Source organism: Bombina bombina, chromosome 1 (genome assembly GCF_027579735.1).
Source record: "Bombina bombina isolate aBomBom1 chromosome 1, aBomBom1.pri, whole genome shotgun sequence".
Classification (NCBI taxonomy): domain Eukaryota; kingdom Metazoa; phylum Chordata; class Amphibia; order Anura; family Bombinatoridae; genus Bombina; species Bombina bombina.
In genome coordinates, this window is record NC_069499.1 from 329,251,203 (window position 1) to 329,278,904 (window position 27,702).

A 27,702-nucleotide genomic window follows, 5' to 3' on the forward strand; every position below is an offset into this window, starting at 1 on the left:
CACAAATACTTATACAGTTGCCATACCCAGAAACCCCACACCACACTTTTCTTCCGGTGTCTCAGAGGGTGTGCTTATGACAGGAAATGTATTAGCTTATAATGACATGTCAAACTGGGGATAGCAAACTGATTGCTGGGAATAGGTATGGTTGTTATTAGAGTTTTGTCAGTTCACATTATTTGTAATGTAGTAATGTCTCTGTGAAGCTCATGAGAATTGTAATAATATTATCTCTTATGGCTCAGATTGTTTTTTGCAGCACTGAAGTCATGCTTGGCAGTTTTCAAGTGTAAAGTCTTTTAATGTCACAAATTATACTTCTTGGTCCTTATGAGACAAACCTAAAGGGAAAGCAAACTTATTTCATTACAAGACAGTAAATAGCAACACTAAACTATGAAAAACAGCTTCCAATACATATGGAAAAAAAACATTGTGTGGATTTTTTATACTGCCAACAGTATATGAACAAAACCTATCATACAGCAGAAGTTAATGGTGTAGCGAGAACTATTTTTAAGTGTACAAAATCTTAACCTAAGCTTGATAGTTGTTTGCTGCTTACCTATACAGACAACATCCATGAAGCCGTACATTCCATAGCAGATCTGGAAGAGGAGGTCTTGGCGCTGCCATTTTGCAGACGGGCTAAACGTCGACCAGATAAGCCAAGAAATGCTGGCGATTAAGAATAGGGAGCCCAAGATGGCTGCTGCAATCTGCACCTTCTCGATGACAGTCAGGGAGATGGCTTGCCACTGCAAGGACAAGGAAAGGCACAAGCACAGTGGGAAAACTTAATTAGTCTGCTTTGGTGAATAACAATAGACATGCATTTCATGTTTCATAAACTGGTTATGTTTTGTTGATTGTATGTAAATATATTATTGTAAATAAAAGCTCAGAAATTGCTGCACTACAAATTAAAAAAACAAAATACAAATGAGCATACATTTGTGAACTCCAATACTGATTATTATAGCTTGTAACATACATAGTAACATAGTAGATAAGGTTGAAAAAAGACTGAAGTCCATCGAGTTCAACCTATACAAATCTAAAATACTTACAAAAAGTTCTAGTTAAGCTTAAATAACCCCACTAAAGGGTGATCCATTTAATACTAGCAATCATATCCTTGAATTTTGTTTATATACAGAAATGTATCCAGACTATTTTTATATTGGCATTCACTACCTCCTTTGGTAATGAGTTCCACAATTTTATTGCTCTTACAGTGAAAAAATGTTTCCAGTGCAGGAGATTAAATCTCCTTTCCTCCAACCTTAAATTGTGACCTCTTGTCAGAAACAATTTTCTTGGAATAAACAGAGCTTCTGCCATCTCTGTATATGGGCCTTGAATATATTTATATAAAGTAATCATGTCACCTTTCAAGCGCCTTTTTTCTAAAGAAAACAGACCCAGTTTGGCTAGCCTCTCCTCATAGGTTAAATTCTCCAATCCCCTTATTAGCTTTGTGGCCCTTCTCTGAACTTTTTCTAGTTCTGCAATATCTTTTTTTGCGATCGGACCCCAGAACTGTACTCTATACTCAAAGTGAGGTCTAACCAGGGCTTTATATAGTGGCAGAATTATGCTTTCCTCCCTTTAATCAATGCCTCTTTTAATACATGCTAGTATCTTATTAACCTTTGAAGCCGCTGCCCTGCATTGTGCACCCATCTTTAGCTTGTTATCTATTACTACTCCCAAATCCCTTTCCTCCTCTGTTAGGCTAAGTCTTGTCCCATTTAAAACATACGTTGCCTGCTTATTTTTACTTCCAAAATGTAGACCCTTGCATTTTCCCATATTAAATCTAATTTTCCATTTAATAAAGTCACCAATGTGTAACAATGTGATCTCAATCCTGTAGTGGTAGAAAGAAGAATAGGGAAAGGAGGAAAAGCCCACTCCAATAGTGCAGACGGTCACCACTACAGGATTGAGGTCACATTGTTATCTGTGGGAGCTAGCTGGTGGGCTCTGATCAATCCAGCCTGTACGAATAGCACTGCATTATAGTGCGCTCTCTCTGTGAGTATCCATCTATAGAGAGGGTGTTTTCTGGGAGTGACATTCAAATATTTGGTGTAAAATTCTGCACCATTGGAGCACCTTCTTCTTTTTGTTTTTCATTTTCCATTTACTTGCCCATACTTCTAATTTTTGCAGATCCCTTTGTAATGAAAGTTAATCCTGCTCTGACCTAATGACCTTACTTAACTTAGTATCATCTGCAAAGATAGAGATGTCGCTATTTAATCCTTGCTCCAAGTTATTTAAAAAAATATTAAAAAGAACAGGGCCCAGTCCTGATCCCTGGGGGACTCCACTGCTTACCTTTGTCCAATCTGAGTATGATCCATTTACTACTACTCGCTGCTCCCTATCTTTTAACTAGTTATTTATCCATGAGCTAACATTTTCAGCTATTCCCAGTCCCTTAATTTTGTGCATTAATCTCTCATGTGGCACTGTATCAAATGCCTTTGCAAAATCTAAGTATATTACATCAACTGATACCCCTTCATCTATATTTTTACTTACTTCCTCGTAGAATCTAATTAGATTAGTTTGACATGATCTATTTCTCCTAAAACCATGCTGATTAGAACTCATAATCTGGTTTACAGGAATATGCTCATCAATATAATCTTTTATAATCCCTTCAAATATTTTCCCCACTATTGATGTCAGACTAACTGGTCTATAGCTTCCTGGACCATCCCTGCTTCCCTTTTTGAAGAGTGGCACCAAATCAGCTTTACGCCAATCCTGGGGTACCATGCCTGAGGATAATGAGTCTTGAAAAATTAAGAGTAGTGGTTTGTCTATAACAGTGTTAAGTTCCCTTAATACCCTTGGGTGTATTCCATTTGAGCCTGGAGTTTAATTTACCTTAATATTATCCAGTTTTTTCCTGATATCCTCTAAACATAACCCAGTTAATGGTATGGACTTGCATGTTCTATTTTGTTCCAAAGTATTATCCAATGGTTCCTCTCTTGTGTATACTGAAGAAAAAAACTGGTTTAGTACCTCAGCCTTCTCCCTGTTATTATTTATCATGCTACCCTCCACGCATTTTAATGTACCTATATTGTCCTTCTTAGATTTTTTGCTATTTATGTACTTAAAGGGGTCTATATATGAAGCAGCGGATGCTGCCTCAGACCCACTCCACTTCAGTTCTGAGGGAAGCGGAAGTTAAGAAACAGCGGTCCTAAGAACGCTGCTCTTTAACTCGTCCGCCACCTGTAAGGTGGTGGACAGCAATCCGCCTGATCGGAAACAATCGGGCTGAATGACACCCCCCTGCTAGCAGCCGATTGAATCTGCAGGGGGTGGTATTGCATATGATGTGCGGTGGACATGATCCGCTGTAACGGACATTAATAAATGGAACGTCAAGAGCGTAGGCTACAGGATTGACCCGTCGGAGTATTTGAAAAGGACCGTTTAGGGTTCGAAAAAGGACCAACATAATGGGGAGCCAGTTTATTGGAAGGCACACAAAGGTTAAAGTTGCAGGAGGACAGCCAAACTCTCTCACCAACCTGGTAGGAAGGCGCGGGCAGATGCCTACGATCAGCCTGGAACTTCGGCGCTGCATAGAACGATGAAGGCAATCCTGAATCTGCACCCACGTGGAACAGAGTTGCCGGAGATGCTCCTCCAAAGCCGGAATACCCTGAGACATGAATGAATCGGGAAACAAGGATGGTAGAAACCCATAATTCGCCATGAACGGGGATAACTTGGAGGAAGCATTAATAGCACTATTACGAGCAAACTATGCCCAAGGTAACAGTTCAGACCAATTATTGTGGTGATCTGAGACATAGCAATGGAGGAACTGTTCCAGAGCTTGATTAGACCGTTCCGCAGCCCCATTGGATTTAGGGTGATATGCCGAGGAAAAGGAAAGCTGTATCCCCATTTGAGCACAAAAGGAATGCCAAAATCTGGAGACAAACTGGCTACCCCAGTCCGACACTATCTCCTTGGGTAACCCATGTAAACGGAAGACCTTCCAGGCAAAAATTTAAGCAAGCTCCTGAGCGGTAGGCAACTTCTTCAAGGGAATGCAATGTGACATTTTAGAAAAACAGTCAACCACCATAAGGATAACAGTATTACCATTGGAAACAGGGAGCTCGACAATGAAGTCCATGGAAAGATGTGTCCAAGGACGCTCACCATTAGCAATAGGATGAAGAAGACCCACAGTAAGACGTTGAGGAGTCTTCTGTGCACAAACTGAGCAGTAGGCAACATACGCAGCAACATCAGAACGAAGACCTGGCCACCAGAATTGTTGAGTGACAGACCAAATGATTTGGTTCTTGCCTGGGTGACCTGCGACTTTAGGATAATGGTAAGTGTGCAAAAGTTTAGTTCGAAGATTCTCAGGAACAAAACACTTACCACTAGGTTTCTCAGGAGGTGCATTGGTTTGTGCAGCCAGGATCTCCTCCCCCAAGGGAGAAGTCAAATTAGTACGTATGGTACAGACTCCTCCTTGGACAGAGGGGAAAATTGTCGAGAGAGGGCATCAGCCCTAACATTCTTACTACCAGGCAGGTAGGAGACCACATAATTAAACTGAGACAAAAATAGCGCCCAACTGGCCTGTCGGGGTGACAAAAGTTTTGTTTCAGATAGGTAAGTTAAATTCTTGTGGTCAGTAAGAATGAGCACTGGCACGCTAGTACACTCGAGAAGATGCCTCCATTCCTTGAGTGCCAAAATTATGGCCAGTAATTCCCTGTCACCAATTTCATAATTGCACTCCACTGGAGACAATTTCTTAGAGAAGAAACCACATGGATACAAGGAATCGTCATGTGTAGGACGTTGAGACAAGAGGGCACCTACTCTAGTCTCAGATGAATCGACCTCAAGAACGAATGGCAGGACAGGGTTAGGATGAGCCAGAACTGGAGCGGCAGCAAAGGCAGTCTTAAGACTATCAAAGGCCTTAATGGCAGTAGGTGACCAATGGAGTGGATCATTCTCTTTACGGGTCATGACTTATAGGTTTGACCAAGGAAGAAAAGTTTTTAATAAACTTTCTATAGTAATTGCGAACCCCAAAAAACATTGAATAGACCTAAGACCAACTGGGCGAGGCCACTGCAGAACTGCAGATAACTTGTCAGGATCCACGAAGAACCCTGCAACGGAGATAACATAACCTAGGAAGATTACTTGAGTCTGATGGAACTCACATTTCTCGAGTTTACAAAACAGGCCGTTCTCACGTAGTCTCTGAAGAAGCCGTGTAACATCAGAACAATGAGCCTTAAGTGTGGGTGAGGGTATGAGGATGTCGTCCAAGTACACCACAACACACTGTTGCAACATATCTCGTAGGACATCATTAAAAAATTCCTGGAAAACAGCAGGAGCATTACATAGGCCAAAGGGCATTACAAGATACTCATAATGCTCGCTCCTGGTGTTAAATGCTGTTTTCCATTCGTGGCCCTCCTTGATCCTAACGAGATTGTACGCTCCTCTCAAATCAAGTTTTGTAAAGACCATAGCTCCATTGAGGCGGTCAAAGAGTTCCGTAATGAGCGGAATAGAGTAACCATTCTTAATGGTAAGATGATTAAGACCCCTATAATCGATGCATGGTCTTAACTCGCCACCCTTTTTCTTCACAAAGAAGAAGCCAGCCCCTGCAGGAGAGCAGGATTTGCAGATGATCCCCTGCGACAGAGCATCGGCAACATACTCCTCCATAGCACAATTCTCCGCAACAGACAGAGGGTAAACCCGGCCCGAGGAGGAATGGTTCTGTGTTGCAGGTCTATGGCACAATCGTAAGACCGGTGAGGAGGCAACGTACCAGCATGCACCTTGTCAAAAACGTCTAGGAACTCTCGGTACTCCTCTGGCAATTGAGATACTGAAGAAGGGCACAAGACTTTAACTGGTTTCCGAAGACAAGTGGAAAGACTTTGTGGAGACCACAACAAAAATTCGGACCTGCGCCAGTCGATACTGGGATTGTGCTTTTGGAGCCAGGGATAACCCAGAACAACCGGAAAATGCAGAGAGTTTATCACCTGGAACTGGAGGTTTTCAAAATGGAGAGCCCAAACAGCCATGTATAACGGAGCAGTTTCGTGAGTAATGAGAGCGGGCTGAAGGGGCCTACCATCAATGGCCTCAATAGCAAGCGGAACGGACCGAGGCAAAACAGGAATGGAGTGCTTTGATACAAAAGCACTGTCAATGAAATAGCCCACAGCACAGGAGTCAACAAGAGCCTGGGTGACTATGGAGGACTCCACCCAGGAAAGGACAACCGTGACCAAAGGTTTCTCCTTAAGCGGTTTCGGGGTCGAGAATAAACCACCCAAGGTCTGCCCCCGACAGGACCTTAGGTGTGAGCGTTTCCCGGCCGTGTAGGACAAGACTTCAAAAGGTGGCCCTGTAACCCACAATAGAGGCAGTGCCCCTCCCTCCTCCTAAAGGCCCTCTCCACCGCGGAGAGTAGCGTGAATCCCAACTGCATCAGCTCAGCAGTACCTGGTGACTCGGGACCAGAAGGCATGGGAGGGGAGGGAGGCAAGGGTGGGAACAAACACGTAGGAGACAACGGAACAGGAGGCTTCCGCAAGCGCTCCTTGAAAGAGGGCCTCTCACTTAGTCTGATATCAAAAAGGATCAAAAAAGACACCAATGCCTCGAGATCTTCTGGTAAATCTCTGGCAGCAACTTCGTCTTTAATCGCATCAGAGAGCCCATGAAAGAAGGCGGCAACAAGGGCTTCATTGTTCCAACCTACCTCTGTAGCAAGCATACGGAACTCAATGGCATACTGAGCAACACATCTTGTACCTTTGAATGGACATGAGTCGTTTAGCAGCAGAGGAGGAGCGAGCCGGAACATCAAATACCCTTCGAAAGGAGGCCACAAATTCAGGGTAATTTGAAATCACAGGTTTATTAGTCTCTCACAAGTGATTAGCCCAGTGAAGAGCTGTGTCAGAGAGTAACGAGATGAGAAATCCCACCTTAGCTCTGTCAGAGGGAAACGCCTGAGGTAACATCTCAAAGTAAATGCCCACCTGGTTCAAAAATCCTCTGCACTGATTAAGATCGCCTCCATAATGCTGAGGTAGAGGTGCAGAACTGGACATGCTCCTGGTAGGACTAGGTGCAGCAGCGGAAACAGGAGCAGCCATAACTTACGGGACACTTTGGTCCAAATGTGCAGTGCGAGTCAGCAGGGTTTGCAGGGCTAGTGCAAATTGATCCAAGCGGTGATCCTGTTCATCCATCCTGGAAATTATGGCAGGTAAAGGTGGATTATTAGCACCATCAGGATTCATGGCCCTTGCGTAATGTCAGGGTGCCAGGAATCAGACTGAGATGAGAAGTGCAAAAATAATCACACTTTTATTAATAGCAAAAAATAATAAAAAGTCCACAAGTCAAATAACAAGCCAGGAATCAAAACTAGAGCTGGTAGTCAGACGAACCAAGTCAGGAGCCAAAGCGAGTAGTCAGACGAGCCGGAATCAGGAACAAGGAGAACAGCAGAGTCAGGAACAAGCCAGAGATCAGGAACCAGGAGGGACGTCAGACAGCTAGGTAATACACAGGAGCTCTCACAAACAGGTCTGAGACAACGCAAGGGCAAAGCATAATGAACAGAGGCCCTTTAAATAATATGTGATGACATCACAATTCTGAGACTGCATTCTGTCTCACACAGATGATGTACACCAGTCTGGTCATAAAAGCAGGAAATGAGCAGCATCACACAGTATGCACCAGAGTCAGCAAGAGAGGTGAGTAAAATGGCTGTCAGCAGCACATGGCAAACAAAACAGGGAAAAAACCCTGACAGGCCCTCAATTTCCCCTGTATTTGTCTGTAACATTTTGTCTTTTATTGTATTGTTTCTCTTTTGTACTTTTATCCTTGTACCCATGGGCAGCGCTGCGGAATCTGTTGGCGCTTTATAAATAATAATAATAATAATAAATCAAAACTGAAAGTGCTATATTTGTATAACTTGTTCAATCTGCAAGCTCTAATTTTTACATTCATCTTATTATGCTTTGTTTTTCTACCACAGTGCTATTTGCAGTAATAATGTGGGTATTAGATCTCAAATATGTAGAAGAAGCCAACATAGTGATAGTAAACATACTGTGCTAGTGGAAGCTACAGATGGAGATAAATAATATTTTGTTTTTGAGGAGAAACTTTGTGCAAGAAACATAAGAACTTGTTCCAAAAGACACGCAAGTGGCAAAACACACATTGCAGCCAGGACAAGACTGACTAATTAATTAAACCATCTGTCCAGCTGTTTTCTCAATAGCTCTGACATTTCAAGGGATGCTGACAGCTGAAATCAGGTTAATAATGCTACTATTATATGGAGTGATTTCACTGATACTTTCATTGCCAGTCTCAGTGCACTGAGGGATGATGGAGCTTTAGCAAATTATTCCTGCTTCCTCTAGATGATGAGACATGGTCACAATGGACGTGTGAGATCTTGTGTTTCACTAGAGGCAGCAATCTCTAAAACGTGTTGGCATTGTGTGAAATCATAACCCAACCTCTTCAGACTTCTCTATGGTCTAAAAAATAAGGAGTGAGGTGATGAGCTGCCTCCCATAGAAATAAATTAAGCTCTCTGGAATGCAGTATCTTGCAGGGAAGATTTAACAGGGAGCACATAATGCTGATAGCAAATATTTTTGAAGCAAATACACATCACTTTGGAATGTCTTCAGTATACTTTAAATTGCATTAACTTCTAGATCCACATTCATATCTTTTTTTTCTATCAGTGTAATAAGTGAATTGTATATTTTGACCAGAATATAATTGGCAAGATAAAACAGAGAGACCTGCATGGGTAAAAAAAAAAAAAATCTTAAGACGGCAAGACTACTTTTACACCCAAATACCCATTGAATTTGTACTTTTTAGTACAAAGTTTAATGTATTTTGAAATTACATCCTATGTTAAATATGATTTTTTCAGTGTACATTATGTTGTTTCTGTGTACGTTAAATAAAATGTCATAATCCACCACAGATATATTAATAAATTTTACATACTTCTAGCTGCAGATAAACACTAAAGGTAATCATGGATCATGAACTTTAAGGAAAATTAAATCCAACAGCGTTTACATAAGAAATACATGGTCAACAAAAATTATTATAACTAGAAAATGAGAGGGGCTCATTGAGTAATATTCACTAAACTTCTATCTTGTGGTTAAATGTGTATAGTATATTTTCCCTAAGGTTTGAAATATATTAATCCCAAGTAGCAGACATAACAGCATATATCCCCATTTTATTTTATTTTTTATATAGTTATAGACCTCAAAGGTCTGAATCTGGGGACACCACCTGCACATATGAGTTAAGCCACTATTTACATGGCTACATTGCAAAGTATGTGTGTCTTCTTCACATGCAAAAATCTAGAAAGATAAACAGCTCTCAAGATCAAATTTGTCTTTCCAGAATCCTATGGACAGAAAAGTCCTGACTAATTGATAATACTGCTCTTAAAGTATTTTGAGGACAAGAGCTTGTAACAGTAACTTACAGGATTGTAGCACCCAAGGAATTATCTTCAAATGAAGAACATCCTCAAGTATATCACTTTTGCTCCATGGGTAGTGGATGGTAAAAAGTTCTACTGGGTAAAGTAGAGAAAACAACTGAACAGCAAAACAAAAAAACAAAAAATGGCTTTGTTTCCCCAAATGCATGGAATGTATTACCTGACCCAGGAGAAGGTTAAACATTTGGGGACAGTGAAGAACACAAATGAAAAATTTTAACTTCTCATTAAGGACCCGAGGATTGAACGTGCTACGAGGCGGCAAAATATTCAAAGGGATCCGTCGGTATGTCAAGCGAGGCTTTGGTATATTCAAAGCTCTCAACATCGCTGAGAGGCATTTACTATGCATGCTATTAGTCGGTGATGCTGGACCATATTGGCGTTGTATAGTAAACGATCCCTTTAATATTACTGCCGTCTACCAAACTGTTAATTCTAATACCCCTAAACCGCAAACTAACACTACTAATGAACTAATAAAGATCTAAACCACCAAATTCCTACCTGCAAGTCGTTATTAACCTCCAACCTGCCACATTCCCACCACAAGTACTATACTATTAACCCTTATGCTGCCATATACCCACCGCAATAAACTATTAAACCTTATGTCGGTAACTATAAACCCCTATGCTGCCACAAACCCACCACAAGTATCTATCTATTAACCCCTATTCCACCACATACCCACCTCTATTATCTAACTATTAACCTCTATGCCACCACATACCCACCCCTATAATCTATTAACTCCTATGCCACCACATACCCACAGCAATTATCTAACTATTAAGCCCTATGCCACCGCATACTGACTGCAATAATCGTTTAACCCCTATGTCTCTATTAACCCCTATGCCATCATATACCCCAAATGCAAACTAACCTAACACCTAACTCCCCTCTAAACTAAACCCCCTAAGTTAGAAATAAAAAAAATATAAACAAAAATTTAAATAAAAATAAACCGAAAAACAAAACAAAATCCAAAGACAATCTAACTCTACCCCCCCTCTAAACTAAACCCCTCTAAACTAACCCCACTAAGTTACAAAAAAATAAAAAAAATCTAAGTTACAGAAAAATACAAAAAAAGCTAAGTTACAAAAAATAATAAACTAAAGTATTCAAAATAAAAAAAAAAACATTATACCTAACACTAAATTACATGGCCCATAAAATAAAAAACTCAAAAAAAAACAAAAAAAACCCTAAACCCTAACACTAAAATAAATTACAATAGCCCTTAAAAGGACATTGCCTTCAAGCATAATGTGCTACAAAAGGCCCTTTTAAGGGCTATTGTAATCTATTTTAGTGTTTTTTCAAATCTGTCCTCAGGCCTCCCCAAAAGGCCAGGTTTTCTGAATTACCTTGGATGAGAGCAGGTAAAATAACCATGTTTACTAAGAAGCTGATTATTTCACCTGGGATCTAGTTCAGATATCCTCAAAATGTGGCATGTTAGGGAGGTCTGAGGACATGTTTGAAAACCAGTGCCCTAAAGTGATTGTAGCTCTTTAAAAAAAAAATACAAAACCCCTCATCTACATTAAAGTAATAATATGAATAATACATGACTATGCATTTTATTTCAAATATTGTAGATATAATGTAGTCAGTCCTTGCATTTATATTCAATATTTAAGCAGTCATGCATATATATTGCATAATGGTTTAAGTATTGCATGCATATTAAAATGTGGCTGCTTGTTTTCAGTGATAATATAGATATATATGTTAAAATATATTTATGTTATAGTAGTCAGTATCATGAAATGTTATTTTTTACATAACAGGCATGCAGTTATGTAGACCTATAATATTAATTATACTGTATTTAATTCGAAATAAACACAACAAGCAACACTAATTACATTTTAATTTATGTGCAAATATTTAAACATTATGCATTTTATATAACTATGCATAATTTTAGATACTGAATATTTATTTGTAGGGTCTTAGCTGCTACAGTTAGTTTTAGGTTATGGCAGATTAGGGGTAAATGTTTAAATGATATGCTTTGTCATGTACAATGCATATTGTTTAAAGTATTGTAGATATCTTTTTCAAATATATAATTTTGTTTAAAATAATAGCAAGCAACTATTAAATCCTTTTTAAAATATCTACAATTCTTTAAATAATCTATATTGTACATGACAATACATTATTTGTCAAGGAGATGAGGTAAATGCCGGAGGTCTTGGAACTCAGTACCAGATCGGAATTAAGCCCCGGTCCGCCTCTACTTAAAATGAGTGTTAATTGAGTAGGGTGCAGGAGATCAAGTCGGTCTTTTAGTATGTTGTCTGCAATTTTATGAGGCACCTAGGGATACTGCTAGATACTGCTAGATTTGCATAACTTGCAAATTCAATATACAATTTAGTTCAGTCAATTAATGTGCAATATTTATTAATTGACAAATTTAGTTATTTTTGTTAATCTGACAAATAGAGAATCTTTCAATGAGTTTATCACTTTTTATTATTTACAAATAGATATTTTGTAAAGTTTACAAAATGTTATATTTACCAAAAATTGTGTTGCTCATGGTAATTCAAGTGCCTCTATTTTTTACTGCTTTTGCATGCATTCTTGACTATCTAGAGCAGCCGGTTAGATTTCATTAACCTCTTAATGACCAGACCATTTTTCAATGCTATTTTTACATTTTTGTTTGTGTTTAGCTGTAATTTTCCTCTTACTCCTTTACTGTACCCACACATATTATATACCGTTTTTCACGCCATTAAATTGACTTTCTAAAGAAACCATTATTTTCATCATATCTTATAATTTACTATAAAAAATGTTTATAAACTATGAGGAAAAAAAGGAAAAAAACACACCATTTCTATCTTTGACCGCCAAAATCTGTTACACATCTACAACCACCAAAAACACCCATGCCAAATAGTTTCTACATTTTGTCCTGAGTTTAGAAATACCCAATGTTTACATGTTCTTTGCTTTTTTTGCAAGTTATAGGGCAATAAATACAAGTAGCAGTTTGCTATTTCCTTTCCAAACCACTTTTTTTCAAAATTAGCGATAGTTACATTGGAACACTGATATCTGTCAGGAATCCCTGAATATCCATTGACATGTATATATATATATATATATATATATATATATATATATATATATATATATATATATATATTTTTTTTTTTATGAGATGAGGAAAGAAAAACCGCCAAATGCAATCAAATAAAAAAAATTGTTCACTTTTTCATAAATTTTGTCACAACTTTAGGTTTCTTACTGAACTTATTTACAAACAGCTTGTGCAATTATGGCACAAATGGTTGTAAATGCTTCTATGGGATCCCCTTTGTTCAGAAATAGCAGACTTACATGGCTTTGGGGTTGGTTTTTGGTAATTAGAAGGCCGCTAAATGCCGCTGCACACCACACATGTATTATGCCCAGCAGTGAAGGGGTTAATTAGGGAGCTCGTAGGGTTAATTTTAGCTTTAGTGTAGTGTAGTAGACAAACCCAAGTATTGATCTAGGCCCATTTTGGTATATTTCATACCACCATTTCACCGCCATCAAATAAAAAAAAATAGTTTCCTTTTTTACTAATTTTTTAACAAACTTTAGGTTTCTCACTGAAATTATTCACAAACAGCTTGTGCAATTATGGCACAAATGGTTGTAAATGCTTCTCTGTGATCCCCTTTGTTCAGAAATAGCAGACATATATGGCTTTGGTGTTGCTTTTTGGCAATTAGAAGGCAGCTAAATGTCGCTGCGCACCACACTTGTATTATGCCCAGCAGTGAAGGGGTTATTTAGGTAGCTTGTAGGGAGCTTGCAGGGTTAATTTTAGCTTTAGTGTAGAGATCAGTCTCCCACCTGACACATCCCACCCCCTGATCCCTCCCAAACAGCTCTCTTCCCTCTCCAACCCCACAATTGTCCCCGCCATCTTAATTACTGGCAGAAAGTTTGCCAGTACTAAAATAAAAGTTTTTAATTTTTTTTTTATTTATTTATTTATTCAGCTGTGATGGACCCCCCTTAGCCCCAAACCTCCCTGATCCCCCTCAAACAGTTCTCTAACCCCCCCCCCCCCCCGCAACCTATTTGCTGCCATCTTGGGTACTGGCAGCTGTCTGCCAGTACCCAGTTTGCCCCGCAAAACAAACATTTTTTATTCCTCCCTCTCACACTGCAATTCATTGATCATTGTGCGCCCCCGCAGGCCCCCCACACATTCCCAGCACCCGGTGTGCATATTGCACTTGCAGGAACCGGATGCCGGGTAGCAATGGGCCGCCCACCTGCCTTCCTGCTAAGCTCCCACCCACCAACGATCAGCACCATCGCTACCGGTGCAGACAGGGCCAAAGAGTGGCTCTCTCTGCATCGGATGCTTGAAAAAGGGTATTGCAGGATGCCTCAATATCGAGGCATCACTGCAATACCCTGAGAGCTGCTGGAAGCACTCAATTAGACCAAGGACTTACCAAGTACGTCCATTGTCACTAACTGACAGTTTTTGCAGGACATACCTGGTATGTCCTTGGTCGTTAAGGGGTTAAAGGGACACTAAACTCATTTTTTTTTCTTTCCTGATTCAGATAGAGCATGCAATTTAAGCAACTTTCTAATTTACTCCTTTTATCAATTTTTCTTTGTTCTTTTGCTATCTTTATTTGAAAAATAAGACATCTAAGCTAAGGAGCCAGCCTATTTTTGGTTCAGTACACCGGAAAGCACTTGTTTATTGGTGCTGTCCAATCAGCAAGGACAACCCAGGTTGTGAACCAAAAATGGGCCTGCTTCTAAACTTACATTCTTGCTTTTCAAATAAAGATAGCAATAGAATGAAGAAAAACTGATAATAGGAGTAATCGATCGATGTGGCAAACTCTGGTATCTAAGCGTTTCGGCTGTGCAGCCTTTTTCAAGATCTACCAGAGTTTGCCACATCGATCGATTGGGAACACAGAGAACACAGAGAAGCGCTTTTCAACCAACAAACCAGGCAAGTCCACAAGCATCCTTGTTTTAAAAATTTGCCTTCACCTACCAGGCCCTGATTAGCAAAGCGGCGTATATTTAACCGCAATCTAGCCTGAAGCGGATTACCAGATCGGTCACTGACCGAGAGAAAAGCACACAGAGAAAAAACCCACCGCATCATCTCTACACCCAGCAAGGAAAAGATCGGTCACTGACCGAAAGAAGAAAAGAAGGATTCCACATCAAACTGCCCTCACATCGAGGTAACATTCCCCACACCAGGGAAAGGAAACAGAGGTCTGTAGCGGCATATATTTAACCGCATAAAGATTTTGTGTCATCGAATATCACCAACTAAGGAGACTCGAGGAAAAACTGAGCAATACAGTTCGGTATAAAAACCGACAGGTAATACCAAAATATAGCGGCATATATTTAAACGCAAGAAGCCGGAGGACCCCCATAAAGGTACTGTTACTTAGAGACATAGACACAACGAGCATAACCGCTCCAAAACTAAGATAAAAAAACCCTTGCTTATAAGCTGAAGGTGAACGTTATATTTGCATTGAATACAGCAAGATTATATATATGCAGAAAAGTATCAATATAAAGAAAGCCGATTTGTGGCAATATCAGAGTGAACATATATCTGTACAGGGAGTGCAGAATTATTAGGCAAATTAGTATTTTGACCACATCATCCTCTTTATGCATGTTGTCTTACTCCAAGCTGTATAGGCTCGAAAGCCTACTACCAATTAAGCATATTAGGTGATGTGCATCTCTGTAATGAGAAGGGGTGTGGTCTAATGACATCAACACCCTATATCAGGTGTGCATAATTATTAGGCAACTTCCTTTCCTTTGGCAAAATGGGTCAAAAGAAGGACTTGACAGAGGGATGCAGCACTCTTAAAATTGCAAAGCTTCTGAAGCGTGATCATCGAACAATCAAGCGTTTCATTCAAAATAGTCAACAGGGTCGCAAGAAGCGTGTGGAAAAACCAAGGCGCAAAATAACTGCCCATGAACTGAGAAAAGTCAAGCGTGCAGCTGCCAAGATGCCACTTGCCACCAGTTTGGCCATATTTCAGAGCTGCAACATCACTGGAGTGCCCAAAAGCACAAGGTGTGCAATACTCAGAGACATGGCCAAGGTAAGAAAGGCTGAAAGACGACCACCACTGAACAAGACACACAAGCTGAAACGTCAAGACTGGGCCAAGAAATATCTCAAGACTGATTTTTCTAAGGTTTTATGGACTGATGAAATGAGAGTGAGTCTTGATGGGCCAGATGGATGGGCCCGTGGTTGGATTGGTAAAGGGCAGAGAGCTCCAGTCCGACTCAGACGCCAGCAAGGTGGAGGTGGAGTACTGGTTTGGGCTGGTATCATCAAAGATGAGCTTGTGGGGCCTTTTCGGGTTGAGGATGGAGTCAAGCTCAACTCCCAGTCCTACTGCCAGTTTCTGGAAGACACCTTCTTCAAGAAGTGGTACAGGAAGAAGTCTGCATCCTTCAAGAAAAACATGATTTTCATGCAGGACAATGCTCCATCACACGCGTCCAAGTACTCCACAGCGTGGCTGGCAAGAAAGGGTATAAAAGAAGAAAATCTAATGACATGGCCTCCTTGTTCACCTGATCTGAACCCCGTTGAGAACCTGTGGTCCATCATCAAATGTGAGATTTACAAGGAGGGAAAACAGTACACCTCTCTGAACAGTGTCTGGGAGGCTGTGGTTGCTGCTGCACGCAATGTTGATGGTGAACAGATCAAAACACTGACAGAATCCATGGATGGCAGGCTTTTGAGTGTCCTTGCAAAGAAAGGTGGCTATATTGGTCACTGATTTGTTTTTGTTTTGTTTTTGAATGTCAGAAATGTATATTTGTGAATGTTGAGATGTTATATTGGTTTCACTGGTAAAAATAAATAATTGAAATGGGTATATATTTGTTTTTTGTTAAGTTGCCTAATAATTATGCACAGTAATAGTCACCTGCACACACAGATATCCCCCTAAAACAGCTATAACTAAAAACAAACTAAAAACTACTTCCAAAACTATTCAGCTTTGATATTAATGAGTTTTTTGGGTTCATTGAGAACATGGTTGTTGTTCAATAATAAAATTAATCCTCAAAAATACAACTTGCCTAATAATTCTGCACTCCCTGTATAATCCTATATATTTTGTAAAACTACCTATATATTTTAAATTGTTTTTTTTATATTTTTTTACATTTTATATATATATACATTTTAATAATGACCATAGTGTATTGACACCGGTGTCACTTTTTAATATACAGTGTATATACATTTATTTACATGAAATAAAACATTTATATTTATATTATTATTGATTATCTTGTTTTTTAGAAAGGAATGAAATATTCAAAATTTAAAAAAAAACCACATCTAAACTATCAATTTTTTCACAAACGGGAATCTGCATTTTTTGCGCCACCCAACACACATACTTTTACATACAGTATGCATGCTTATACTTTTCAGAGGTATGATATTGTTCTATGTACAATCCTTGTTTTATTTATTGCATGTAATATTCTAATTTTCTGAGATTGTGGATTTGGGGTTTTTATGAGCTGTAAGCCATAATCATCACAATTATGACAAATCACAGCTTGAACTATCTTGCTTTGCATGTAATGAGTCTATCCTATATAATAAAAGGCCAAGTGTGTTTGTCCGAAGCTGTCATGCGCAGTAGAGACAGCACAAGGACAAACACACCTGGCCTTTGAGTCCCTAGCTGATCTGCGGCAGAAGTGGGCGTGAGCGGGGTGTGTGACTGGCGTGAAGGGGGCGTGACCGGGCAGGAATTGCAGTGAAGGGGGCGTGGCCGGGCACATTCGCGCGATAGAAGGGAGAGCCAATCAGATTTTTCTACCTTAATTCCGATTGGCTGATAGAATCCTATCAGTCAATCGGAACTCGACGGACGCCATCTTGGATGACGTCATTTAAAGGTACCTCATTCGTCGTTCAGTCGTCGGCCGGGATGGATGCTCCACGTCGGAGGAGCGAAGAAAGAAGATTGAAGATGCCGCTTGATGGAAGATGCTGCCGGATGGAAGAAGACTTTGCTGCCGCTTGGATAAAGACATCGCCAGGATGAAGACTTCTTCTTTGCCGCTTGGATAAAGACATCGCCGGGATGAAGACTTCTTCTTTGCCAATTGGATAAAGACATCGCCCGGATCAGATGAGGAGTTCGGCCTGGTTGGGTGAAAACAAGGTAGGGAGATCATCAGGGGGGTAGTGTTAGGTTTTTTTAAGGGGGGTTTGGGTGGGTTTAGAATAGGGGTATGTGGGTGGTGGGTTGTAATGTTGGGGGGGGTTGTGTTCTTTTTTTTACAGGCAAAAGAGCTGTTAACTTGGGGTAAATACCCAGCAAAAAGCCCTTTTAAGGGCTGGTACAGAGCTGGGTATTTTATAATTTAGAATAGGGTAGGGAATATTTTATTTTTGGGGGCTTTATTATTTTATTAGGGGGCTTAGAATAGGTGTAATTAGCTTAAAATTGCTGTAATCTTTTTTTTTTTTTAATTTAGTGTTTGTTTTTTTTGTAATTTATTTTAGTTTATTTAATTATATTTTTAGATAGATATTTGTAGTTTATTTAATTTATTGATAGTGTAGGTGTATTTGTAACTTAGGTTAGGATTTATTTTACAGGTAATTGGGTAATTATTTTAACTAGGTAGCTATTAAATAGTTAATAACTATTTAATAGCTATTATACCTAGTTAAAATAATTAACAATTTACCTGTAAAATAAATATAAACCCTAACATAGCTACAATGTAATTATTAATTATATTGTAGCTATCTTAGGGTTTATTTTATAGGTAAGTATTTAGATTTAAATAGGAATATTTTAGTTTATAATATGAATTAGATTTATTTAATAAGAATTTAGTTAGGGGTGTTAGAGTTAATATAGTTAATATATATAATGTAATAACTATATTAACTATAATATACTTAGGGTTAATATAGATAATATAGCTGGCGGCGGGGTAGGTAGATTAAATTAGGGGTTAATAATTTTAATATAGATGGCGGCGGTGTAAGGGGCTTACATTAGGGGTTAATACTATTAATATAGGTGGCGGCGGTGTAGGGAGGGCAGGTTATAGGGCAAAAGAGCTGTTTACTTTGGGGAAAAGCCCCGCAAAAGGCCCTTTTAAGGGCTGGTAATAGAGCTTATTACTTTAGGGATATAAGATTAGGGGTTAATAATATTAATATAGCTGGCGGCGGTATAGGGGGATTAGATTAGGAGTTAATAATTTTTATATAGGTGGCGGCGGTGTAAGGGGTCAGATTAGGGGATAGATAAGGTAGATGGCGGCGGTGTAAGGGGTTCACATTAGGGGGTAGATAAGGTAGATGGCGGCGGTTTTAGGGGTTCACATTAGGGGATAGATCAGTTAGATGGTGGCGGTTTTAGGGGCTCACAGTAGGGGGTTAGTTTATGTAGATGGCGGCGGGTTCCGGGAGCGGTGGTTTAGGGGTTAATAACTTTATTAGGGATTGCGGCGGGGGATCGCGGTTGACAGGTAGATAGACATTGCGCATGCGTAAGGTGTTAGGTTTTATTTAGCAGATCGCGGTTGACAGCTAGATAGACATTGCGCATGCGTTAGGTGTTAGGTTTATTTAGCAGGTAGTTTAGGGAGTTACGGGGCTCCAATAGTCAGCGTAAGGCTTCTTACGGCTGCTTTTTGTGGCGAGGTGAAAATGGAGTAAGATTTCTCCATTTTCGCCACGTAAATCCTTATGCTGTATATTGGATACCAAACTGCGATGGTTTGGTATACCTGTCTATGGCCCAAAAAACTACGGGCGACGCCAGAAATATACGCGCGTAACTTCTAAGTTACGCCGTATATAGGATACCAAACCAGTGCAAATATTGGCGTCGCCAGCTTTTGCGGGCGACGATTTTTATCGGATCGGGCCCCTATTGTTTTGTTTGAAATTAAAGGGACAGTGTTATCTGAGTGCAACAACTTAAAGGGACAGTCTACACCAGAATTTTTATTGTTTTAAAAGATAGATAATCCCTTTATTACCCATTTCCCAGTTTTGCATAACCAACACAGTTATATTAATACACTTTTAACCTCTGTGATTATCTTGTATCTAAGCCTCTGCAAACTGCACCTTTTTTCAGTTCTTTTGACAGACTTGCAGTCTAGCCAATCAGTGCCAGCTCCCAGATTACTTCACGTGCACGAGCACAGTGTTATCTAGATGAAATATGTGAACTAACACCCTCTAGTGGTGAAAAACTGTTAATATGCAATCTAAAAAAGGTGGGCTTCAAGGTCTAAAAAATTAGTATATGAACCTCCTAGGTTAAGCTTTCAACTAAGAATACCAAGAGAACAAAGCAAAATTGGTGATAAAAGTAAATTGGAAAATTGTTTAAAATGACATGCTCTATCTGAATCATGAAAGTTTATTTTGGCCTAGACTGTCCCTTTAATGCTGTGTTATTTAGTTTCTTTATTTAGTGTTTCACCAGTGGTGAACAATAAAAATTAACCCTGCACGTTCGTAGGACCCCACTCTGTGGAAGCAATCTTATTGTGTTGCTTACTTAATATTTAAATTGACCATGCACATGTACAAATTATTAATCCAGTAAAGGGCCACAATGTTACAGATGCCTTAAAGGATCTAGGCTGTATTAGTGATTTTAAGCCATGTCCTCAATAATATCTTGAGGTTTCAGGTCATGTAAGTCATTTCTAATTACGAATATGTTCATTTAAAGGGACACTGAACCTAGCGTATGCTGTCGGCATTTATCAATGTGCAGCGGACATGAAACGCTACATCGTATTATGTCCGCTCGCACTTTGATAAATATGTCCCTCAGACTCATTAATGAACCACTCCTTATCTAGAAAGCTATATAGTTAGACCCACTAGGTTAGACTCCATATTCTATAACATGCTAAAGCATTTTACTTTTGTACTATTGCTTAAACTGAACCATGTGTGTAACCCAAACAAGGGGTTAATACGTTAGCTCCAGACTTGCAGCGCTCTTCTAGTCTGAATGTGAAGACAACTCCTGAACCACTCAGGGGCAGCATATGTGCATAGCCACCATTCACTGTCCTTCAACTCAGGATCAAAGGGGAATCAACATGCACTGTAAGCTATACGTTTTTAGAGTTTTATATAAATTTAAAATAAGTTTTGAACATTGATGGGAAAAAGTCTGTATTTTAGAAATCAAATGGTAAACAAATGTTCCCCTAAATGTTTCTTTAGAATGAATGTTCACATTCCAATATTGTATGAAACTTTAGAATATAAAATATAAACACAAATAAAAAGACAGAAGTAAAAATGCATGCAATAGATCAATAAATGGCTTTATTTACCTTTACCTGAAGAGGGTTCTTTGTGCTTATGGCAATAACATGGTACTTGTAATAACACAGCTCACAACTCCAAGATCCTCTTTCACTGATCCATTTAATTAGACAGGGCTGATGGGTGCACCTGACAGAACCGTCACATCGGCATGGACTCAGCAGCTCCCCCTACATGACAAAATGGACATTGACATAAAGGTTATCTTCAGCCTATATGCATTCTGTAAAAATATTTAATAGATACATGATGGACCTCTCACTTTGATGTAGGAATGCCTCAGATACATTTTGTTAAAACTCCATAAGTTTGCTAAGGGTATGACCCTGATAATAGTTTGGGCACTCCTGTATTTTTGTAATCTCTGGTTTAAGGAACAAAAGCAGCATACAACAATGTATTTTTACTGCTCCCTGTTATCACAGGGATAACCCCAGTGGCCTTGAGGCTGTGGTCTTGAGAATTGCTTGATATGAAGACTTGCAATTGCAACCTGAGGCAATTAAAATCAACTCTTTACATTCAATTTTCATGACAGTAAATGTTCCTGTAACAGCAGGGAGCCAGATGGCTTATAACTATGTACAATGAGGAGACAATAAAAAATCCATAATTAGAGTATGATTCCCTTGTTGCATTTCCCACAGTTAGCAGAGAATTATATTACATCCTAACGTGCATAAAAAGATGTAAAATTTGACATAGCTCATCTATGCAATTTGTTGCATCATGAACATTTTTAACAATAGATATATTTTTGTTGAAACATCAGTTTATGATTCCATAAGCTCAGCTTTCAGATATTGGAATGAATAAGAGATCAGACAACTTTTCCTTGAGACTAATCTTCACATATCTTAAGTTATCTTAAGTTATTATGCTAAGCGGATTTTCTTTCGTTTGAGGAAAACCTCATAAATCCTGAAATAAAGAATTTAGGTTTCTCACTCAAAAACTCAGTGAGCTATATATATATATATATATATATATATATATATATATATATATATATATATATATATATATATATATCGCTTAATATCCATCTCTTTATATATCAATATCCATCTCTCTATATATAAATATCTATCTCTCAATATATCAATATCTTTCCCTCTATATATCTAACTAAATATATACATATATATACTGTATATATCATTCTTTATTTATAAAGCACCAACAGATTCTGCAGCGCTGTCCATGGGTACAAAGATAAAAGTACAGTACAACACAATATAAAAGACACCAGACAAAGTTTAACAAACAAATACAGGGGAAATTGAGGACCCTGTTCCCGTGGGAACTTACAATCTAGATGGGTAAGAGGGTGAGTAACAGGAGGTGGGGACTGCAAAGGTGAGAATGATGTTAGATGAGGGGAGATATTAGGCAAGTGGAATTAATTTGTTACTGATTTGGAGATAGGCTTCCCTACACTGAGTAACAAAAAGGTCTCTAGGGAGCGTTTAAAGGAGGAAAGGTTAGGGGAAAATCTGACAGCTCTAGGAAGTGTGTTCCAGAGGGTTGGTGCCACACAAGAGAAGTCCTGTAGTCTAACATGGGAGGAGGTGATGGTAGTAGGTGCAAGGAGCAGGTCATTGTTGGATATTAGGGGGCGGGCTGGAGTATATTTGTTGATGAGTGAGAACAGGTAGGGGGGGCAGCATTGATAAGGGCTTTGTAGGTCAGGATGAGAATTTTGAACTTTAATTCTGCTGTGAATGGGGAACCAGTGAAGGGACTCGCAGAGAGGTGCAGCAGATACAGAGCGTCAGGAGAGGTGGATAAGCCTAGAAGAGGCATTTAGGATGGATTGAAAAAAGGAAAAGGCAGGGGAGAGGGAGGCCAGTTAGTATGTTATTACAGTAGTCAAGTCGGGAAATTACCAGGGAGTGGATTAGCTGTTTAGTAGTTTCAGCACTCAGAAACTGAAACATTTTGGAGATATTGCATAGTTGGTTACGACAGGATGAAGAGAGTAATAGGATGTGGGGTATGAAGGACAGATTGGAGTCAAGTGTAACATCTAGGCAGCAGACTTGGGGTGATGGGGAGATAGTGGTGTCACCAACAGTGATTGAAAACTTAGAAACCGGGGTATAATTAGAGGGGGGATTAGAAGGAGCTCAGTCTTGGGCATGTTGATTTTTAGGTGGTGAGAGGCCATCCAAGAAGTAATGCCAGATAAGCAGACACTGATGTGAGAAAGGACAGAAGGAGAGAGTGCAACAGTGGATAGGTAGATCTGAATATCATCAGCATAGAGGTGATAGTTGAAGCCATAGCTATTGATAAATTTACCCAGTGAGGAAGTATAAATAGAGAAGAGTAGAGGACCCAGAACAGAGCTTTGAGGTACTCCAACAAACAGAGGCAATGGAGAGGAGGAGTCACTAGCAAAGGAGACAGAAAAGGACCTCTTAGAGAGATAAGAGTGCATCTAGGAGAGGGCAGTGTCAGAGAGCCCAAAGGAGCTGAGAGTCTGTAGGAGAAGGGGATGGTCAACGGTGTCAAAGGCAGCAGACAGGTCAAGTAAGATAAGTATTGAGTAGTGGCCATTGTTAGTAACCTTGGTGAGGGCAGTCTCAGTTGATTTTTGGGGACAGAAGCCAGATTGCAAGGGGGCAAGCAATGAGATGGAAGACAAGAAGTAGGTTAGGTGATTGAAAACTAGTTTTTTCAGGACTTTTGAAGCTAGTGGAGGCAGTGATATGGTGCAGTAGTTTGCAGGAGAATTGGTGTCGAGGGAGGGTTTTGGGGGATGGGGTGACCTTTGCATGTTTGAATGAAGATGGGAATGAACCGGTAGAAAGGGATAGGTTGAATATGTGAGGAAGACAATAGGGAGCTCACTTTATTCTCAGTGGTTGAGGGGAAGGTGCTGAGAGTGGTGGAGGAGGTGGCCAGGGGCGGAGATGGAAGGTTGCATTCTTGTGTTGGGATATTATTTTGGATGTTAAGTGTTTTGTTGAAGTAGTCTGCCAGGTCTTGAACACTAAAGGCAGATGAAGGGGGTGGTGCAGGTGGATAGAGGAGAGAGTTGAAAATAGAGAAGAGACGTTTAGGGTTTGAGGAGTGAGTAGATATAAGAGAAGAGAAGTAGGTTTGCTTGGCTAAGTGAAGGGCAGAGGAGTAAGAATAAAGAATGAACTTATACTTGGAGGAAATCTGGTTCAGAGCGGGATTTCCTACAAGCACGTTCCGCAGCATGGGAGCATTTTTTGCAGGTAACGTGTTTGCTTAGAGTGCCAGGGTTGGAGCTGACGACGTGTGGTTTTGTGTATTTGGGGAGGAGCAAAAGTGTCAAGTGCAGAGAAGAGAGTATTGTTGTAGTGGGTTGTAGCAAGGTCAGGGCAGGATATCTTGGAAGTGGGGGGGGGGGGGACGTTTTGAAAAAGCTTAGAAAGTTGGAGAGGATCCACAGTGTGCAGATTTCTACAGGTGCAGGGGGGGGGGGAGAAGCATGTATATTAAGATTTAAGGTGAGCAGATGGTGGTCTGAGATGGGAAATGGGCAACAGGTGACGTCAGAGAGAGAGCAGAGGTAGGAGAATGCCAGATCAATAGAGTGTCCGTCGCAGTGAGTAGGGTGGATTGTGAGAGACATATGTATAGAGAACAGCTCCAAATGTAAACCGTACAAGCTCACTTCAAAATGGAACGATTACCTAACTAAATAGTATTAAATGTGAAAAACAAGATGTGTGTGAAGGAGCACCTCACAAAGGGGGCTGAAGTACGTTATGAACAAGCTAGTGTCTAGTAGAAACAGCTGGTGTTTAATTGCTAATAGAGAACAGCAGAAGCAACAGAACCGTATTGCAAATACAATTGTGGTGCTTAAAAAAGATATGACGAGATTAAAAAATAAATTTACTTACAAATGTATTTGCATGGATTACAGAGGAAACAGATACAATTAGCACTATTACAGTGCACTGAGCTATGAGTAGCTATATTTAAAAAACAGATACAGTGGAAAACAAACTGATAAAGTACACTAAAAAGAACTGATACAATAAGCTATTCCTATCTACGTTAAAAGACACGATTAAACATATTACATTGCGTATATTATAAACTGATGCAGTGAGCTATTAGTGGATTGTAAGAGACCAAAGGAGTTTGTGAGTGAGAGAAGCTTAGAGGCAGCAGGGGCAGATGGGTTATCAATGGGGATGTTGAAGTCTCCCAATATTAGAGCAGGTGTATTTGTAGAGAGAAAGTGAGAAAGAGCCAGGCAGCAAAGTTATCAGGGAATTGGGAAGTTGGTCCAGGGGGGCGATAGATAACTGCCACCCTGAGGGAAAGGGGGGAGAACAGGCGGATGCAGTGGACTTCAAAGGAGGAAAAGGAGAGAGATGGATGAGGATGCAGGTGCTGATAGGAGCAGGAGGGGGAGAATAAGATACCAACACCACCACCATGTCATTCCAAAGAGCACAAGAAAAGAGAGGGGAAAAGCGCTGTGGGTTAATAGAGATGAGATTGTTAGGATTGCGTGACCTAGAGTTTTTGCAGTGGGGGACTGAGTGGGAGTGTAAGAGTGTGGTGATTGCTGCAGGGCCAGGGTTAGGAGAGATGTCACCAGCAGCAAGCAGTAGTAGGAGTGTGAGTGACAGAAGGTGAGAGTGAGACTTGTAGGAGCGGGTATGATTAGACACAGGAGAGTTAGATGGGGAAGTATTTCTAAGGAGACAGAGTAGTTCATGAGAGGACAGCATAGGGGATGAGAGAATGGAGGATAAGATATGGATAGTGTGGAGGTTATTGTTGCTACAGGGAAGTGCAGTAAGTTTTAGGAAAAGAAAATAGCAGAAAAGACATGGGGACCCATTTATTATGGACCACTGCTCCATAACCTGTCTGCCTGCTCTGAGCAGGCGGACAGATATCACCGCAAATCAACCCGATCTAGTATGATCGGGTTCATTTACACCCCCCTGCTGGCGGACAAAGGCTGCTGGTGCAATGCTGAATACGGAGAGTATTGCTCTCCGCATTCAGCGAGGTCTGTCGGACCTGATCCGCACTGTTGGATCAGGTTTGACAGACCTTTGTTAAATAGGCCCCATTGAGAGCATTGTGCAGGTGTATAGTTAGTCATTTTTACCTGTTAGTGGGACTGCAGTTTCCCCCTTCGCCACTTGTAAGACAGGGCACTTAGAAACACAGGGCACACATAGCTAAGGCTCAGATAGCCTTTGCTCAGCTGTATGTAGCAGTGAGATTTGAGTTGGAATGATTTAATTCAAGGCCGCTGTGTACAAATAGGCTAGTTAGGAGACTGGAGTTACACACACTTGCAAATTAGATGGGGGGGGGGGGATGGCTGGGGAAGCACACAGATATTGTACAAAGGAACTGATAACAAATTTAAAGAAAAGTCAGAAATTCAAACATTAGGAGAGAAGCATAACAGTGTATTACAAACAGATTAAAGGGATGGAATGTGGAAGGGCAAGCAGGCAGATAAAGGAAGCAGGAGAGAAGCATACCAGTGTATTAAAAACAGATATACACTGGTGAGTGTGCATATATATATGTACATATGTATATGTGTGTGTATATATAATATATATATATATGTGTGTGTGTGTATATAATATATATATATATATATATATATATATATGTGTGTGTATATATTATATATATATATATGTGTGTGTGTGTGTGTATATAATATATATATATATATATATATATATATATATATATATATATATATATATATGTGTGTGTGTGTGTGTGTGTGTGTGTATAGGCCAATCTCACAGGAATTAAGACATTAAAACATATAAGCATATAAATGAAGTAGGCTGATTCATACATTTTGGGGTCAATCACAATCATTCATTTTATAATTATCTGTATGTTAATGGCTTCCAATGAGTCATTCTTGATGTTGATGCAATCAGCAGTTTTTATAATTAATCAGCAGCACTTTTTCCATTATTATTTTAGCAAAAAATTGCCCAATACTAACATGTGCCAGTCATGTTTCTGCGTATCACAATCCAAATTCTGCATAATTGACACATTTTCATGGCAATTGTTTTTACACAAGTAAAATAATTTGATAAACCACCAAACACTTTTTATTACTGGGTATCACAAAGATTATCAGCTGTAACATTAGTTTTGAATACTGGATGATGTCAGGAACCAACATCACCAAAGAGAAATAAATGTATTGGAGATGTTTTGGGAAAAGAGAGAGAGTTCCCACTAAAGATTGCACTTCAGCGCTCTCTGCCCCAACTACTAAGCACAATAGAAAGAAATGATAAAATATAACTTTTATTAATTTAAAAATTAAAATTGGGTAGAGAACTAAGTAAAAACATGGAAGGAGAAGTGTAAGAATAATAACCCTGAAAAATAATTATTTAATGGGCCTTTGTGGTTAAATAACCTCACGTGGTTACTTTAAGGGTTAAACTAATTAGTGGAGCAATGTTGAGAAATAGAGGAAAATATATAATATTATATAATAGAAAACATCAAAGTGTCTCCTCTAGACTCAATTAACCCCTATAAGATGTTAGAGGTACATTATCCATGCAAATCCATTTTATTCACAAATAATAAACATAGGGGTAAGGTCACTGAATATCATGTTTGCTAGGATGTATTATTGAGCTAC

At 39.5% G+C, this 27,702-nt stretch overlaps 1 protein-coding gene across 1 annotated transcript in view; it reads right to left on the reverse strand.

Annotated features, from left to right (window-relative positions):
- Nucleotides 1–27,702, reverse strand: part of MARCHF4 (membrane associated ring-CH-type finger 4) — a 526,799-nt gene that overhangs the window by 225,322 nt on the left and 273,775 nt on the right. The window contains exons 2-3 of the mRNA XM_053689801.1: nt 21,065–21,220; nt 569–761 (exon numbers count right to left, since the gene is read on the reverse strand). Of these exons, the coding sequence (XP_053545776.1) occupies nt 569–761; nt 21,065–21,220 (349 nt within the window). The remainder of the gene's footprint in view (nt 1–568; nt 762–21,064; nt 21,221–27,702) is intronic.